Source organism: Peromyscus californicus, unplaced genomic scaffold (genome assembly GCF_007827085.1).
Source record: "Peromyscus californicus insignis strain IS unplaced genomic scaffold, ASM782708v3 Scaffold_15__1_contigs__length_86483966, whole genome shotgun sequence".
Lineage (NCBI taxonomy): Eukaryota > Metazoa > Chordata > Mammalia > Rodentia > Cricetidae > Peromyscus > Peromyscus californicus.
The window spans coordinates 4,151,426-4,169,023 of record NW_026294447.1 but is presented as its reverse complement, the minus strand read 5'-3'; the positions used below and the strand labels follow the sequence as shown (position 1 = coordinate 4,169,023).

The following is a 17,598-nucleotide window of genomic DNA, read 5'->3' as shown; positions in this document are numbered from 1 at the left end:
CTAATGTATAAAAATTGTATGTATTTATGTTTTGCAACATGGTGTTTTGATCTGTATAATGTAATGAGATAAGCTATTTAGCGTATGCATTTTCTTCCATACTTTTCTTTGGAGAGAACACTTAGCTACTCGCTAAGAAATTGTGAAGTATATTTTGTTATTTATGTAACCATTATCACCAGGATACACAACAAAAAGCATTGAAAATTGTTTTCCCTGTGTTGCTGAAAGTTTGTGTTTACTCTCATTTTCAATATGTAACACAGATTTCCCTTAGGCTCAGTACTGGATACCCAGTTGCTAAACTGTTTCCAGTGCCTCAATTGTCTATGTTGTTAATTCTTTTAGTGTAAAAGGTACAATATAATGCATTTTCCTCACCATACACACTGGACATAGGAGAGTCACCTGCTGACTAGAGTCCCGGTGTGGCGCAGGAATAAGGAGGATTAACATTTCAATTCTTTCTTGACCCAGGCTTCCAATTCACTCAAAGAAAAGCAGAAGTCTGAGACGCAGATGCTCAGGCAAGGCGTTCCTCTGCCTGGCCAGTACGGCAGCGGCATTGCAGCGTCCTCCAGCCACGCTCACGCAGCCATGGAAGGGAAGCATGGCAGCAGCCACCAAGCTCTCCTGCAGCACCTGCTGCTGAAGGAACAGATGCGGCAGCAAAAGCTCCTTGTGGCTGGTAATTAATAATGACATCGTTTTCGGGTCCTGTTAGGACTATGTGGCATTTCTCTAACTCAAAACTGTAAGGATGGTTCCTGTTGCTGTATGCGTTCCCAACACTTGGCACTGTGGGAGGAGCTATGATCTCTACGTGATCCTGATCTGTAGGGTGGAGCTGGGAGGGAACCTTTGGGTATAGCAAACTGCATTGCTGGTCGATGCTTCAGCTGCACAGACATAAGCCTGGTCAAGGCTTTGCACTCACGCCTTCCAGCATCCAGCCTACCCTTCTTCAGTTGTCTGGCAGATGCTCCTTGTCTTCTCTTAAAATTATCTATCAGTGCATCTTTGTTTACATGTAAGGTGTAAACACACTCACTCGCGCACACACCTTTTGTTTTTCAGGTGGAGTTCCCTTGCACCCTCAGTCTCCTTTGGCAACAAAAGAAAGAATTTCACCAGGCATTAGAGGTACCCACAAATTACCCCGTCACCGACCCCTGAACCGAACCCAGTCTGCACCTTTGCCTCAGAGCACGCTGGCTCAGCTGGTCATTCAGCAGCAACACCAGCAGTTCCTGGAGAAGCAGAAACAATACCAGCAGCAGATCCACATGAACAAAGTAAGGCATGAAGCAAAGCTGAATATGAAAAGCACTGGTTTCCCAGTCAGGGTTCTCTTTGCTGGGATTGCAAAAATGCAAAGATCACCATCCTTGCCTAGACATCTGGGTTGAAGGACGGGATCACAATATCACTATTTTCACCATTTTTATGTTCACAGGACAGTTGAAGTAATATTGAGATCCTGGCTTAACAGTAAGATTTATGATGGAACAGGCTTTTGCTTTAATTCACAGGGACATAAGTCCTGTTGTATGAAGCCTCCCTTGCGATGGGGTAAATGTGTGGGTTGACAAGTTCTAAAGGCTACTCAGGTGCTGGCAGACAGGACAATGTAAGCCAGCATGGTATTTCTCAGCGACCTGTTTCTGTCTCGGTCGTGCTTGTTCTTCAGTATGCCCACTTCATTCCAAAAGCCATTTGAAACAGTTTCACCGAAACTTCTGGTAATTTCTTCCCAGACCCTGATTTGGGCTGAAATAATGGTGAGCTGTACCGCTCAACCAACTACAAAGAAATGGTGGGTTGCAGTACAATCGTATGCGACAGCACAGCATCGCATGTTCTGTGAATCTGTCGGGTCTGATCCCAATCTCTCTATTGTTCTCTGTGACGTACATGCATGTCCTAAAGGCGTTATTGTCTACTGGTAACAGATGTACAGCTCAGCTTAGTAAATGCTTTGTTGCTATGTAAAACGTAAGCACAGCAAAGTGAGTTTTGTTGCGGCTGTCTATGGTATCCTTGTCCTTTACACCCTCCTCATGGTAGGAAGGGTGGGATCTTCCTTTCATGCTGGCCCTACTGCGAGCCACCCTGGAAATAGTTTCTTCTTCTTGCTCCTCCAACCCCGCACCTCTCCCCACACCCCCCCCTCAAGGACAGAGTCAGGAAAGGAGCTTGCATTTAAGAGTCCTGAGCAGCACTGAGCAATACTAAAAATGAATTGGTCCAGCCTAGCCCCTGGCTTTTTGAAGACAGTGTACTGTTGAGTGGGTTGGGATACTGCGGTGGAATTGGGCTCTTCACAACCTTCTTTCACTAGAGCCTGTAGGCCAATGGTTCTCAACCTGTGGGTTGCAGCCCCTTAAGGGGTTGAAGGACCCTTTCACAGGGCTCTTCTAAGACAATTGAAAAGCACAGATATTTACAATACAATACCCCACAGTAGCAGAATTACAGTTATGAAGTAGTAATGAAATAATTTTATGCTTGGGGGGGGGTCACCAAAACGTGAGGAACTGAATTAAAGGGCCACAACATAAGGAAGGTTGTGAGCCACTGTTATAGACTTTTTCTGAGTCATTTGATTGCTGTAGTATTTTTCTAAGTTTGTTAACTTCATTTTTATCAGATCAGTTTCTTCAGGAAGTAATTAACTTCCTTCTCTGCCTGCTGCAGTGTTCATTAGCTTGATTGCACAGGTTTACTCTTTAGTGGTAGAGTGAAGCTCATTTGTTTTGTGGCATTCCAGAACAGCGTAAAATGACTACATATTCTTTTTAAAAATATGTCCATTGCAAGAAATTTATGTGGTCTGAAAGAGTGGGAATCCTGTGTTTTGGCCTCATAACCTTTGACTTGAAGTGAGGTTTGCTTATAAAACTTATAGGTAAACTTCGTAAAATTGGACCATGCTAATACTTTACTGGCATTCATTTTCATATTTATCAAAGTACCTGGGTATATATTTTGCTGTTGATAAATTAAGTAAGTATGCCCCTTTGGAATCACATGTTTTTTTTTTTTTTTAATTCATTTAGAACATATTAGAATTAACTTTCTGACCCAGAATTGCCAATGTTTCAGATGGGATGCTAATGGAACTTTTTTCTCTTTGGTATCACACTAGAGATTTGACAGGCGGATGCTAAGCTCAGTCTCAGGATCAAACTAAGATGAAAAGCAGGCATTTGTATTCGGGCAACAGGCAAAGCGAATCTTATCAGCAGCCTTTCCTATGTGGGGCTGATTCCTTGGAATCTGTTAAGAATTCTCCCCCAAATTAGAAACAAACCTTTACTCTGAGGTTGACGTTTGTACAGTGGTTTGATTATTAAATCCTGTCTTAATTAGGTAAAATGAAGGCCAGAGAACTTCAAAGTGCATGCTGACCCCTGTGTGTTAGCTCCTCTCAGCTCGGGCGTTTGGATTATTCGAGCAGTTCTCCAGTTGGCTCTTCTCCAAATATATATTCCATATGTTTAGTCAAGGGGCATATGCACACTGGATGTTCTCTAGAATTGTGAAAATATTTTAACTGTCCTCAATTGTCTAAGGAAATGGAGAAGAATCATATTAAAAAAAAATTGGACCTGTATTGTATTTTGAAGTGTTTCCAATAGAGCCATAAAAAGTGAGTTACTACTGTTCACCCTTCTGCCAAGGTGATGAAGATATATATTTACTTTTTATTGGGCTAGTGCCATGACTCAGATGCCAAGAGTTACTAAATTTCTGCATAATAATATATGCATGTGTGTTCTGTCCATTTCCTTAGAATAATTAATAGTAAGAAATAACTGCAGAAACTTTTGTCATTTCTATTATCATGGATGAACCTTGATGTAATCCATTCCAACTGGAGCAATAGTTGGCATCATAAAATCATGGTCCTCACTCATGAGTAGTCATAACAGGAAAGAAGCATATGTGAAAACGTAGGTGTGCAAATGGCATGCTTAAAATATATTTTCCTTTACGTCTCTTAGCATTTTACAGTGCTTTTTCCACCTTGAAGACTTAGAGAAAAATATGAAGTAAGAACATAGTTAAAAATAATGGCATCAGAAGTGTCAAATGATCCATTTAAATGTGTGTGCCATCACATCTGATGGCCTGAGTTCGATCCTAGGACCCACATGGTAGAAGCAGAGAACAGACTCTTACAAGTTGTCCTGTGGCTCCCACGTGTGTCCTATGGCATGTGCATATCCACACCCAAACAAAAAACATAAATACAAACGAAATTAAATATATAAATAAGTTTATTAAGTATTTTAAAAATAAGGCTATTTCTAAGCTAGTATCTGGTTACATAGTTGGCCTTCAATGATATATTTGAATTGCATTAGGAAGTTTAGAAGAAAACCTCTACTTTATGTTTTTGGTACAATGTTTTTCACTGAATCTTGAAGAACTCAAGAAATATATAATACACGTGTTATTAATCCCACTCTGATGATTTAACTACTTGTTGTTTCTATTTCAATGCCATTCACATGGGGTGTTTGTGCCTTCCACGATTATTTGCCTCTTATAGCCATGATTTCAATGCTCAGAAGGTGAGCAGAAATATGACATTTTTGTTGTAGTGTCTGACAGCAAATAATGAGGGTCCTTGAAAGAAAGGATAGATCTAGATCAGAAAGGAAACTCATTCACAATGATTTACCACTCTGTTCATGAGTTTGAATACTCTATTTCCACGGAAGGTATTTTGAGATGTTTAATCATGCAGAAATCATATCTTATATTTATTTGTTTTTGACATTTTTCAAAAACAAAATTGTGCATTTTTATTGCCAGTATATTGTATGTTGATACTATGATGCCTTACATTTTGGTGAACCTTAGAAAAACAAAACAAATAAACAAACAAAAACAATTTCTTTATTCTAAAACCAAAAGAAGGCAGTTGCTTTCGCCAGTGTGTTTGTTTCCCTATTGGAAAGCAAAAAGAGTCCTCAAAATGAAAATTTCACCAAAATATAAAAGACAACACCCGCCCCCCAAAAGAAGAGTAGGACATGGGACATTTTCTCCTGAGGCCACATTGAGTTTAAGTATTGCCAGTTTTTACCCTCAGGAAAATAAACTATGATTGAGTTAAAAGAAAACACATAACAATCACTTGCCCATATTGATGATTTTTTAAAACATAGTTTAAAAAAGCCCACATCTACAGTCCTGTCACTGTGGGGTGCTGTTTTCCAAAATGTCCTTTAGGCATTTGAGTTGAGTACTTTAACATGGATATCTCACAGCCCCTGCCCTCCCATTCTCTTGTAGCTTTAATAAAATGACATTGACTCATGCCCAGGAGTTTCAGCTATAAGTGCAATTTTCATACATTCTCTGATATTTACTTTTTAAACATTCATCCCATGAAATGGACTTGATCTGAAGTTTTAATATGTATTTGACGCACATGTCCATATACCTGTACTCACTCAGCAGGTCACTATTGAACTTGGGTAGACACTTCCTTAGGCACTAATAATCTGCACCCTGTGCTCAGGGAAGGAAGGAGAAGATGATCTTACACACTAATGCGGTGTGTTCAGCATCAGGACAGTAGGTGAGAGGACAGAAACTGAACTTCTTTGAGGAAATAATATTTGAGATTTGTTTACTTACCTCTTGATTATTTTGTGTTTATAATCTTCCTTTTCCTTTTTTTATTTTTTCTTTTTCTTTCTTACTGGCTCTGTGTTAAATATCTTACTCATTCCTATGGCTGGATATCAGCCAACACATTTTTTTAAAAAACATATATAATTCAAGAGATGATATCTCATGTATGTCAAGGTTCGGTCTAGATATAAGTATTTATTATTTATTACCATGATATTTAGGCATTTTGACATGAGTGCTATTTTATCATAATAAAAATGTGTCTAAGACAAGACCAGTAAGTTGAAGGCCAAACAGATGTTCTGTGTTGCCTTATTAAGACAGGGAGATGTTCTATTCTGACATGCAGGGCAAAATACAGTTCTGCTCAACTCCAAACCTGAGCAAATAGAGAGTTTTCTTAACATCCTGGAAGAGACTGTAACCCTCAATTCAAGTAGTATATGTTTCATTAATTCCTTTTAATTAATTGTATGAATCAATGTTACATATCCTCCATACTCCCTAATGATTTATAACCATTCCCTATCCCCAGTCATTTATACTCAGAAACCTAAGAGTATATCTTTCATGTCAAATACAAACATAGCACATGTGTATTCCCTTCCTGAATTGAGTGCTAATATTGGATTACAATTTGTGTTATTGGAAACAGCATGTATTTGCCAAAGCTACTTTGAAGATCAACAACCTTATAGACATCTATTAAAATTTTACTGTTTATGAAGCCATAGTTTCATATTCAGAAACAAATCTATACTTCACATTAGGTTTATTCTAACAAGTATAATCCTATTTCTGATTTACTTATGAGATTTAGTTTTGAAGTATAATTAAAGTCTGGCAGCCATCTCAGCTCTGTGTGCTGAACCTTTTCATCTTAGTGTACTTTTCTGCTTCTTTCCTGTGGCCAGCATCTCCCCACCGTCTGCTCCCCAAGTGTAATACTTAAGTAACACAATCCCCGTCTCACATACAGTATCTACTATGAGCTGAATTCTCTGTACCAGCATCTTTCTATGCATTATCCCTTGAACTTTAACGACTTACTTTACAAAACCACCAAGAATGTTCAGTTTCCAGGGATTTCATCAAGTTGAGCAAGTTGACAGTACTTCCTGTCCACAGAGCTGGAGTCTGTTCTCAACTATTGTGTCAGTGATTTCAGTCACGTTCTTATCAATAAGCAGATAAAAGGCTCTTCCTGGTTCATGTTACAAAGCTACCGAACTCACATTTAAAAGCAAAGCAGAAAAGCATCTTAAAAAGCAAGGTCACCCTGTGATTTTGTATTGCGCTTGACTCGCCAGGATGAAGAACTCCTATCCCCACACAGCTTCCATCTTCCTGGCATTGCCTTCCATCCAGGTACTCACTCGTGTGGCAGTCCTCATAGGTGGCCTTGGCATTGGGGCTTTCAGATGTCTTGTTGGAGCAAGGCTTGCATATGGCTCACCGTACTTGTGCATGTAGTGCTGAGCCAAGCTGCAGACAGGTCACATTTTGCTTCTTTCTTGCATGCTGCCACATGGCTATGCTTTATGCTGGACAGACTGTCTTCTCCCAGGAGTTCTGAGCAAGCCCAAAGCTGAAAGTTTACTGACTTCATCGTGATCTACTGAAATGCAAATGTTGGCATCTCTTCTATGGGTGGTTGGAAAATGCCTTGTTATAAGTCTTAAGAACCTGATGAGTAGAAACTTGAACAGGCCTTTCATTTAGGAAAGTAGGCATTACTCTTGTCAGGATTCATTTCTCTCCATCCATCTGACAGCTTGTTTCCACGCAGAGCCTTTTAATCACCAATTTAGGATTACATTTTACCCATTAGATGGATGGTGGCTTCAAAAACATTAGCACACATTGAAAGCAGTTTTTATTACAGTAAAAAGCCTCCTCGATTATTTATCTATCTATTGAGGTTTATAAAAGAAACTTTGACTTTTCTCTTAAATAGATTCTGTTTTGACATGATTAGGCCAACATAAATAGATCCTTGTAGGTATGTAGTGTGCTTTAAAAAGAAAAATCCACTTCTGCTACAAAACCAGCTTGCATCACCATGGAAAATTTATATAAAAGCATTTCACTATATAATTACAACTTGATGGTTTATAATATACAGAAAATTGCTTGTTGCTTTATTATTAGATATGATGAAATCTTGTGTTTGGAAATGAAACTAAATGACCATTCCAGTGGATTAATGTCTAGTCTTCATAAACATCTCCAGTGTTGCTTTCATAGCTGTGGCATCAAGGGGAGAGACCTCAACCTTTATTTTCCAATCTACACATTAATATACTCAGAGGCACTTTTATTGAATAATAAAAAAATAGCTGAATAGTACTATGAGGTAAGCAGCCAGGAGAAAGAAAATTGTCTGGGGACAGAAGCCATGTGAATAGTGTGGCTCATGTGGATTCCAAGCAGTTCAAAGGGAAAGCAATGCTAAATAATTTGGTTGCTTCTCAACTTTGACAAATAGTTCCGTTTGACAGACTGAAATAATTAAGTCTGGATAAGGAATTTTTAATATAGCTTAAGTGATCTATAGAAATGAGAACTGCAAGTATACAGCAGTTTCTTTCTTAGGGGTTTGAGTAACTTTTAAGTCCTCAAATTTAGTTCCATACTTTCTTCATGCCTCAGCTCTTTCTACAAATGTTAGTTCAAGCCTAAGAGGTCATAGGATCCTGAACTGTCATCTGTTCTAGAATGTTCTTGTTGCCCTAGGATGAGTCTTACCCAGATCTGAAACCCCACAGCCTGCATGTCCCATCGTGCTCCTGCTATTGATTGTATATCCAGCCACAGAACCTCAATTCTACAAAGTTAATGCTAGCACAGAAGAACTAATGATGCCCCACAAAAGATCTGGCCCACTTCCAACTATTATGCTAAGAGTGTAAAGAAAATGAAAGAAAGTGGGTTCTTTTCCTTGAATGTCCCATAGACCTGTACACTGTTAACTACAACCGAAGACGGTCATGTAGAACACAGAACCCACATGAACTGTAAAACTGAGGCCAATTAATGGTCCCTCTGAGGACATTTCTGAAACCTCATGTAATTATTTGTTAGTCCTGCAACTTTGGTCAGAGTATTCAACACTGTGTCTGATCATTCTCTAATGAACAAATTTCAGAGGCTTAGAGAGGAGGGTGGCTTGAGAGGATGTTCATGACAGAGCTTTATAAACATAGCAATCCCTGTGCTAACCACAGCATGTGTATTCTTAGACAGCATTATAATTCTGTTTTCCTTATTAGGTCAATAAAATGGTTGTCTGAAAGTTGTAGAATGTTTCCACTGCACACATTATAACACTTGCCTCAATATCTATCCTTCATTGTAAACCAAACCACCATCTTCTGCTTCAGCTCCCTCCTGTGAGTGTGTGTTCATCATGAAGCAGGCTTTGTTTTCTCTTCAGAACAATATTTTGGTTGGAAATCAAGATTTTTATTGAAGTGTAATTTCCACACAGTAAAACATGTTTTTTTGCTACACACTTCAATGAGTTTTGACAGATCCGTATAGTCCTACAATCACCACAATTGCTGCATAGAATGATTCCCCCAATTTCCCTCCTTCCATTCCTCTGTAGCCAGTTCCTATTCCACCTCCTGGCAAAGTAATCCTTTTTTTTACTAAGGATGGAAAATAAGACATATCACAAGCACAGGAATTTTTTTGAGAGCATAAAAACAAAAGCACTAACTGGTTTACCCTACAGAATGTTTCAGGAATTACTTTCAGGATCATAAAGCATCAGCCTACAGTGCGGGACCCAGTTGTGAGCTGTCTGTGTGGGCATGCTTAGTGTCTTAGGACTCCCAACTTCTGGTCACATTTGAAAATAGAAAAATTCCAAATAAAGTCTATATTTGGGTCATTCTCCAGAGAAATGAAGTTGCAGGCTTACTGTCCGTCCCTCTTCCTTCAATCACCGCCATTCAGGCTTTCCGGCTCCATTCTTAAATAGTGCCTGTACTGTTTCTAGTTTCCAGGAGGGAAGGGTTGATCATCAGCGTGGAGATGTCGAGAGAGCGAGGAAGGGAGGTGGGGAGTGATTGGAAGACACTCGCATTGAGCTGCTGTCTGTGCTGAGACCCCTGCAAAGCCACCAAGCATAGAAATCAAACTGCTACTTCCCAATGTGCATTTTACCTTTTCCCCTAAAGAGTAAAAGGAGAAAATGTGTTAAATGTTTTACCAGCTGAATATTGGAAAAGAGATTATGAAGGATAAATTCCAATACTATATTAATGGATATAAAAATGACAGTATTATTATAAAAAACAACAACAAGTTGTAGAGGACAGCTAGTGTTCTAAAGAAAAACTCTTAAGAAATCTACTCTTCTGCTAAAGACTGTATTTTCTGAAAGTTCAGTCTTGTATCTGTCTTTACCTCTCAAATTAGATCCTCTAAGGTGACTGTCGCATGGTCTGTATGTCCTCTTGGTCTTCTCTGGAGATGATCTCGTCACTGTGATCCAGCTCCACTCGACCTTCCCTACTGAGGAGCTTCAGTCTAAACTGTCCTTCCTCCTCATTTTATGACATACTAAGTCCCATTGTCAGTTCTTATGTCCATGTCCCCTGCTCAGGTCTGAGAGCTTGCTTCGTTGGCCAGTGTCTTCCCAGGGCCTCCCAGTTAATGCTTAATAAATTAATGGTTGAAGGAATGAAAAACCAGATGGACGATTTACTCAAAAGTAGCTAACTGGAAACCTTCTTTCCAGAAGGGACTAGTCACTGACACATTAAGACGTTCTCAGAGTCAGCTGTCTTCATTGCAGGCACTGTCTGGATGATCACTAAAAGGACAAAGGTGAATTTATCCAAATCCACTTGGTCCTTCAGATTAGTGTGCATCTCAGTAAGAAAGGCTGTTTGGCGGTCTGGAGTTACGTCAGCAGTGAATGAGAATTCAGAGATGCTGCCCTCTTGTCCTTCACTCTGGCTCCAGTGATCATTTTTCTAAGAGGCACAGAAGCGAAATGGCACGACATCTTCTGGCTTGCAGACGGCGTTCCTCTCTAAGTAGACCTCTTGGTTTGAAAGTCCTCCAAGTTCTGCGTGTTGTTTTTGAGAGCAGTTGGTACATACCTAATCTATTTGTGAATTGAGACAGAGTTTTATCATTATTTTTAAGTCTAGTTTCCTTGGAGCTTAAGGGAAAGGTCTTATTTTCCAAAAGAAGAATATTACATTTATTTAAAAGAAAACGGGGAAAAAGACAGGCTCGCACTGAGTAAAATCTGTCTTAAAATTTGAGACAGAATTTTTAAAAATGACGAGCTGCTTGAGGGTTGTTTTGCAGAACAGCTGCATCAAGACACCCATGCTTGCTCAGTTGTCCATGGTGTCACAAAGCCGTCAGTAATCAAAAGGAGGGTTATCCCTTAAGACCATTTTTAGTTCATGGGTCATAAATGAAGATTTTTGTGGGCAAATGAAGGATTTTGTTGGGAGTATTTAAATTATAGAATTTTAGCTATTACAATGAAAAGCACTCATGCTGGTACTGTATATATATAGCGTTGGAACCAAGCAATGTAACTTTCATAGTAATGAGCTTAATGTGTTAATATGATGAAATTAGCAATACAACTTTCAACCAGTATTTAATGAATTTATAGCATGCATCGATAGAATATGTGATTTTGTCATGAAATGAAAAACACTGAAACTGTGGATTGCGTCTAACCCTGGGAGGTGTAGATAAGAATCCGAGTTTAGTTGAATTCCTTACTTGAAGACAAGATATTTGGATCATTTGCCATAGTTCTTGGAAGAATACATATGTGAGCATGGTCTGTCATGGGTGACCGCATCCCAGTATGGCCCTGCACTGCTGTGGCTTCTCAGAGTCTGAACAATGGCAGCAGAGTGGTAGGAAGACTTAGGGGCACAGTGACAGATGAGCAAGAACTCAGGTTAAAGGGAGAGAGATGCTGTGTAGCCTCTGTCTTCATCTCAGCTGGAGTCCCCACCAGAGGGACTCACCTGGGGTCAGATGGACAGCACACAGTGTGTTTTACAGATGGGGACCCGGCAGAGATTCACACAGGCTCGTGCATTTATCTGTCACACAGATGTTTCATCTCCTGTTTTCTAGCCAGCAAGGCAGCAGGCTGACTTTGCTGGGGGATCACCTCCAGATGTTCAACTAAAGAGAGACCCTGCCACCCCACTGAGAGTAAGCAGACATCTCACCACATCTGTGGCCACTCAGCGGCAGTGCAAATTAGGAAAGGGTTGCTGTACCATCTTCGTAATGGTTGTATTTGGAGTTCAAAAACACATAGAAAACAGCATAATCTGAATACTTACAAATAGTACGAAGTAACTGTTCATTTTAAAAATCTGAAATAAGTCAAAACTGGCAGGCAGAATTTCTCTGTGACTTTTGTTTGTAGATTTTCCTTGCTGATGTTAATTGCTAATTTTTCCACTCTGGCAAATGTGAGTGTTTAAATGAAAGCAGCTTCAGTCAGATACCTAAACTAAAATAAGAAATGAAAGTTAACCCCCTCTGTACATTTATATCTCATGAAACTGGCTTCAAGATGTCCCCTTTGTCCGATTATCTGTTGTAAATATTCTCAGAGAGCACCTGCATTCCTCAGATGAAAAAGTGGAGGATATTGACCAGGCACACAGTACTTCACATCGTAGCCTGAGGACAAAAGCATTAAGTTTGCAGATATTTGTGGTGCTCCAGCTAGGTGCCATGCAGTGTATGAGGTGCTTGGTTCTAAAATGGTGACAGACATTCACCCTGTGATCTGTGACATTTGAATTCCAGTAAGAAACAAAAATAACTATAATTGTTAACAAAAATAACAACATAATGCAGGGCCATCATCTGGGCTTGTACTACATATATATTAGTGAAATAGTAATACAATTAAATTCTTGAAGGAACCAGATCAAGCATGTAGTTGTGAGGAAGTAAAAAGAACAGAATCTGTCAAGGTCTCATGTAGAAGCCTGCATGGCATATTCATGTTTACAAGATGGGCAGAGGCCAGGGTATCGGGAGCACAGAAATGGTAGTTTACAATGCACTGCAAGAAATAATATGGGCCAGTCCATGGAACACCTGTGGAGATTTGGATGTTATTGTAAACATGGTGGGAAGCTATCTGACAATTCTGTGTTGAGAACTGATGTTACCTAACATAGTTGGAAATGATTATTAGAGCTGCAATGTTGAAAAGATTCAGCACTAAAGGAAAGCCAGAGTTGAGTGTCTTGTAGCTCAGGGGAAAGTGATAACGCTTACCACTACAGGAGTGGCAGTGGGGATGGAGAACTGTGTCAGCACACAAGATCCACTCTGAGATTGCTGTGGGCTGTTAACTGATGCAATGGAAATGCAAGGGAGACAAGGTAGAGTGTAGGTTCATAGTTCGTGGAGTCGGGTGTTGGTGCTTAGTGAGAAAACTCAGGCGAACGACTGTTTGGGTGGATGGAATAGAGATTATCTTGGTGCTACTGGAAAGTTTATGATGCCTTTTAGATATTTTCTAGCTGGTTTGGGGGAAGTGTTGGATATGTGTTTGGAGTGCACTAGAGCCAGTGGAGCTGTTTACACTGCTCAATTGCCATCACAACGTCACTGCTGTAGAAGAGGACATAGACAGGACGAATATACAATGTTCTCTTTTTAAAGTCACAAATTCTCCCTTTGTGTTCATGAGGATGGCACTGTTTCTTTTGAATAGTGATTTCTTCTTCATAAAATAAGAGTTTGGGGATGTGATTAGCATTTTTCAACTCCAACATTTCATACATATATGATTTCCACTCATAAACTGCTGTTCTGTCAGGAAGCATTTATTCTACAAACCCTGGTGGAATTCTGGTCTGGGAAAAAAACCATTTGCCATGTGACTTTATGACCAAGTAATGGCAACATCATTCACTCTGAGTGCTTTTATCCATCTCTTCCTGCTAATACCGCAGGAGAGATGAAGTCAGGGACTCACTATAACAAGCAGTGTTGCTTCTCAGCTGCACATTAAAAAGTGTAACTGCAATGCCATGTATGTGTCTTTGTCAGTGAATTTGTAAATACTAAGTCAATTGGATTCCTGGACTAGATGAGGTGATCTCTAGGTGTTTCCATGATCTTATAAACACATTAAAAGGTCAAATTTCAGAAAATTTTCTGTTAAAAGTACATATATGTTCTCTGAACACTCAGAGTCATATCTGAGTTTACTTTAACATGCTTACCAGTGATGAGAAATTCTATTCTAGTAAATAATACTGTTCTCCAGCACTAGTGAGCACAGCTTCTTCCTTTCCAAGGTGGTGTTATTTGCATCTTGTTTGACTTCATCACTCTACCTTCCCTGACACCTGTCAATCTCCTGTTTAAATGGCCATGGAGGATGGGGGTGAGGGCAGGTAGGAGAGAGATGACTCAATGTTTCTAGCACCTGTGCCATGCTTGGCCACCTCACATACATCTGTAACTCCAGCTCCAAAGGACCCAACCCAATGCCCTCTACTGTCACCCATGCACATGGCATGCTCATAATTGTAGTTGGTTTTTTTTTTTTTTTTTACTCTTTTACTCTTTGGGGGGGCCAACCACCCAGCTCCTAAATAATCACACAAAGACTTATTATTACTCATAAACACCCAGTCTTAGCTTGCCTTGTTTCTAGCCAGCTTTTCTTAACTTAAATTATGCCATCTACCTTTTGCCTCTGGGCTTTTATCTTTCTCTGTTCTCTATACCTTTCTTTGCTTCTTATTCTATGGCTTGCTGTGTAGCTTGGTGGCCAGTCCTGATGTCCTCTCTCCTTCTTTTGTCCTCCCTGATCTCACCTCTTCCCTCTACCTACCAGCCCCACCTATTTTTCCTCTCCTGCCTAGCTATTGGCTGTTCAGCTTTTTATCAGACCAATCACGTTTCAGACAGGCAAAGTAACAAAGCTTCACAGAGTTAAACAAATGCAACATAAAAGAATGCAACACATCTTTGCATCAGTAAACAAATGTTCCACAGCATAAACAAATGTAACACATCTTCAACTACTATTCCACAACGCGTAATGACAAGCACATACATCATAAATGAAAATTAAAAAAAATATTTCTTACAATGCCCACCTGAATTTACCTCTTGCTGTAATTATTGAGCTCAAGAAGAAAGATGTGAGTCAAATGGTTTGGATGAAAACCTAATTGACGTAGCTTTTAAAGTGAATGAAAAAAGAAAAGTGATAACAAAGAGAGGGAATTCAAGTTCTGTTGTGAAGGGAGATGTATATGGTGGAAGGAGAGGTTCTTCTGTCACATGGATGATGTCACTGAAAACACACAGGTGAGAATAGCCCAGATAAGAGGGGAAAATCATAATGAGAGTGGAAGATATCAGATACTGGGGTCCAGGACACAAGTCAAAGGCTTGGCTGAGATAGGGAACAAATGTCCTGTTAATTATAGCAGCAAGAACACTGTTGTCCCAGCCTGTAAAGAGTCTGGAGATGTTCTTTGGGTGCTTGTATTTTCTGAGTGAAATAACAAGCGAAAGTACCAGCAAGAAGAGAAGAGAAGAGAAAGATCTGAGAAGAGAGGCAGTCTGGTGAGCCAGCGACAAGGGTTGGAGTTGATTAACTGGGGAGATAGAGGAATTCAATGGGGTGTTGTTCGTGTGCAGACAAGAAAGCCACACTCTAGCACGTGTCCATTACAACACATATTGAAGAGAGCATGGGAGACAAAAGCACTTCAGGCTGAACTTGGTCCTGCAAGGTAGGAAGCAAGCAACCGAGGCAAGTGATAGCAGGGAATACGGTTCAGAGGACACGGGAGTGTTGTTGAGGAACGGCTTCCCTAGGGACATTCTGAGAATGACCCATGAGAAGGGAGTGGGTCCAGGAAGCTGCTCAGAATTGCCCTCCATTGAGCAGGGACCTTTGCCATAACATCTCTTGTGCTGTGGACTGTCCAGCCAGACTCTTACAAGTGGCTGTCACTTCCCTTGGCCACAAACCCCATACCCGTTGTTGTTTTTTGTCTGTTATCCACGTGAAGCTGTTACTGGCAATATTGTTTGGACGCCTGTATGAGGTTCGGCTTGGCCAGTGCCTTTGGTCCCCTTTTCAGTGTTTTCTGACAGGCCGGCATCTCCCACTCATTTCTCCAGTGAAGCTGTGGTATCAAGAGGAGATTTTCCATGGTTCATTGAGCTTCTGTTCAGAAGACAACATCGGTCGTCTTCTTGTAAATATTTTCTTTGAAGGCCCTTTGAGCTGTCTTCTCCTTTTCTCAAATCAGTCTTTTCTCCTCATGAAACTCCTCTAGTAGATCTTGGCTATGTAGTCCAGGGTAAGTGATGGCGATGATTACAACAGACCTGCCTGGTGTCATCTCTCTGAAGAATAGTTTTCTTAACTCCACTGTTTCCACTGAAAAAAGACTTTTTCTTTACTTTTTTTCCTCATTTTCTGTGGTCCTGCATGTTCTTTCTCCCCAAACTGCAGGACATGTGTTCCTACAGTTACGTAGCCAGAATGCAAAGCTATTGTAGTGTCTGTTCTCCAAACTCTCAGCAGTGTGCAAACAATTATGTATTTAAGACAGGAATTGCTGATTAGTGTTCAGGACTAGGACAATTGGACAGAAAATAGTTTTCTAAAATGCACTTAAAGATGTTTAAGCATGATGGGCTGAATTTTCTCCTATGCTGACTACCCAGGAATAATAGAAATTAAGTTGTCATCACAAAGGACATGGATATTGAAATTTTCTTTCTTCATTTTGATAAGGTTTTTAATTGGTATGTATTTTTCTTGGCTTGATCATCTCTGCTGGGCTTGGAGATATGTGGGTCTTATTGTATTATAGCTCATTTCTGTATATTCTTATTCTCCACCAAAATATAGTGTGAGCTGTGACAGTTTTTACAAAATATTTTCAGTGTACCCACCTCCTTTTCAGCCTTCATCCCAAACAGAACACCTTCCCAGCAACGCCTTCAAGCCGTCTCACTCTACTCCCGTGCCCACCTGTATATTCACGGTGCTGTTATCACACCCAGAGCTAATTCTTTAAGGTTTTTGTTATATACAAAAATAAAATGTTTGACACATAAAAGTGAGATCAAAATTTAACTGTCTTACTCCTTTATAATGTACTAAAACCTGGGCTTGTAGAATGAAGGCATGCCAAATTTTCCACTCATTAACAGTAGCTTCAACGTAATTGGCACTACATAAATAACTGTTGAAAAAAATAACGAAAACTCCCACTATACATCCACCAAGTCAGATTTAAGGGTTGCGTCATCATGTTCAGGGCTGCTTCAGGTGGATGGACCACATGACATCTAAAGAGGTTCTCTTCAAAGTTTGAGGAATTTTTTATTCAAACATTTAAACATGTTTAGATTTTTAAGCCTAGTTATATGTGAATATGACATAAACTAAAATTTTATACAGAAAAAAGTGTAGGTTTTTTCCTGTGGTTACATTATGCATATGCTGCTAACTAGGATGATTGGCAAACTAATTGCACATGTATTGACTTAGCCAAATAACTAAAGTATCTAAGTAATGTTTCATTTGTAATCTAATTCCTTGTTTACTTCTTAATTAATTGTTTGGGTCCACTCATAAAATATTATGCCCTTCCAAAATGGTAAAGATCATTGACTTTTTAAAACTTTAGAATTCCACAATGAATATTTCTGTATCTTAGAATTTTATTTCTGAATTACTGTTATGATTTGATCATCCGGGTAGTAGAAAATCAGTTATAAAGCACTACTAACATTCATGTTGGAGATTTTCTAGCAGATAAGATTTGCTGAAATGTGAGCTTGAAGAGCTTCTACACTAACTTCATCCTTTCTTGAGAAAAGTAGTATTTTCAATTTATTTATATTAAGTAACCTTGTGAAATATGTCCTTGT

General features: G+C 39.6%; 1 protein-coding gene across 17 annotated transcripts in view; it reads left to right on the top strand.

The window, feature by feature from the left end:
• Positions 1-17,598, top strand: part of Hdac9 (histone deacetylase 9) — an 872,989-nt gene that overhangs the window by 533,408 nt on the left and 321,983 nt on the right. For all 17 annotated transcript variants that reach the window (XM_052738328.1, XM_052738323.1, XM_052738329.1 and 14 more), the window contains 2 exons: positions 478-688; positions 1,078-1,295. In XM_052738328.1, the coding sequence (XP_052594288.1) occupies positions 478-688; positions 1,078-1,295 (429 nt within the window). The remainder of the gene's footprint in view (positions 1-477; positions 689-1,077; positions 1,296-17,598) is intronic.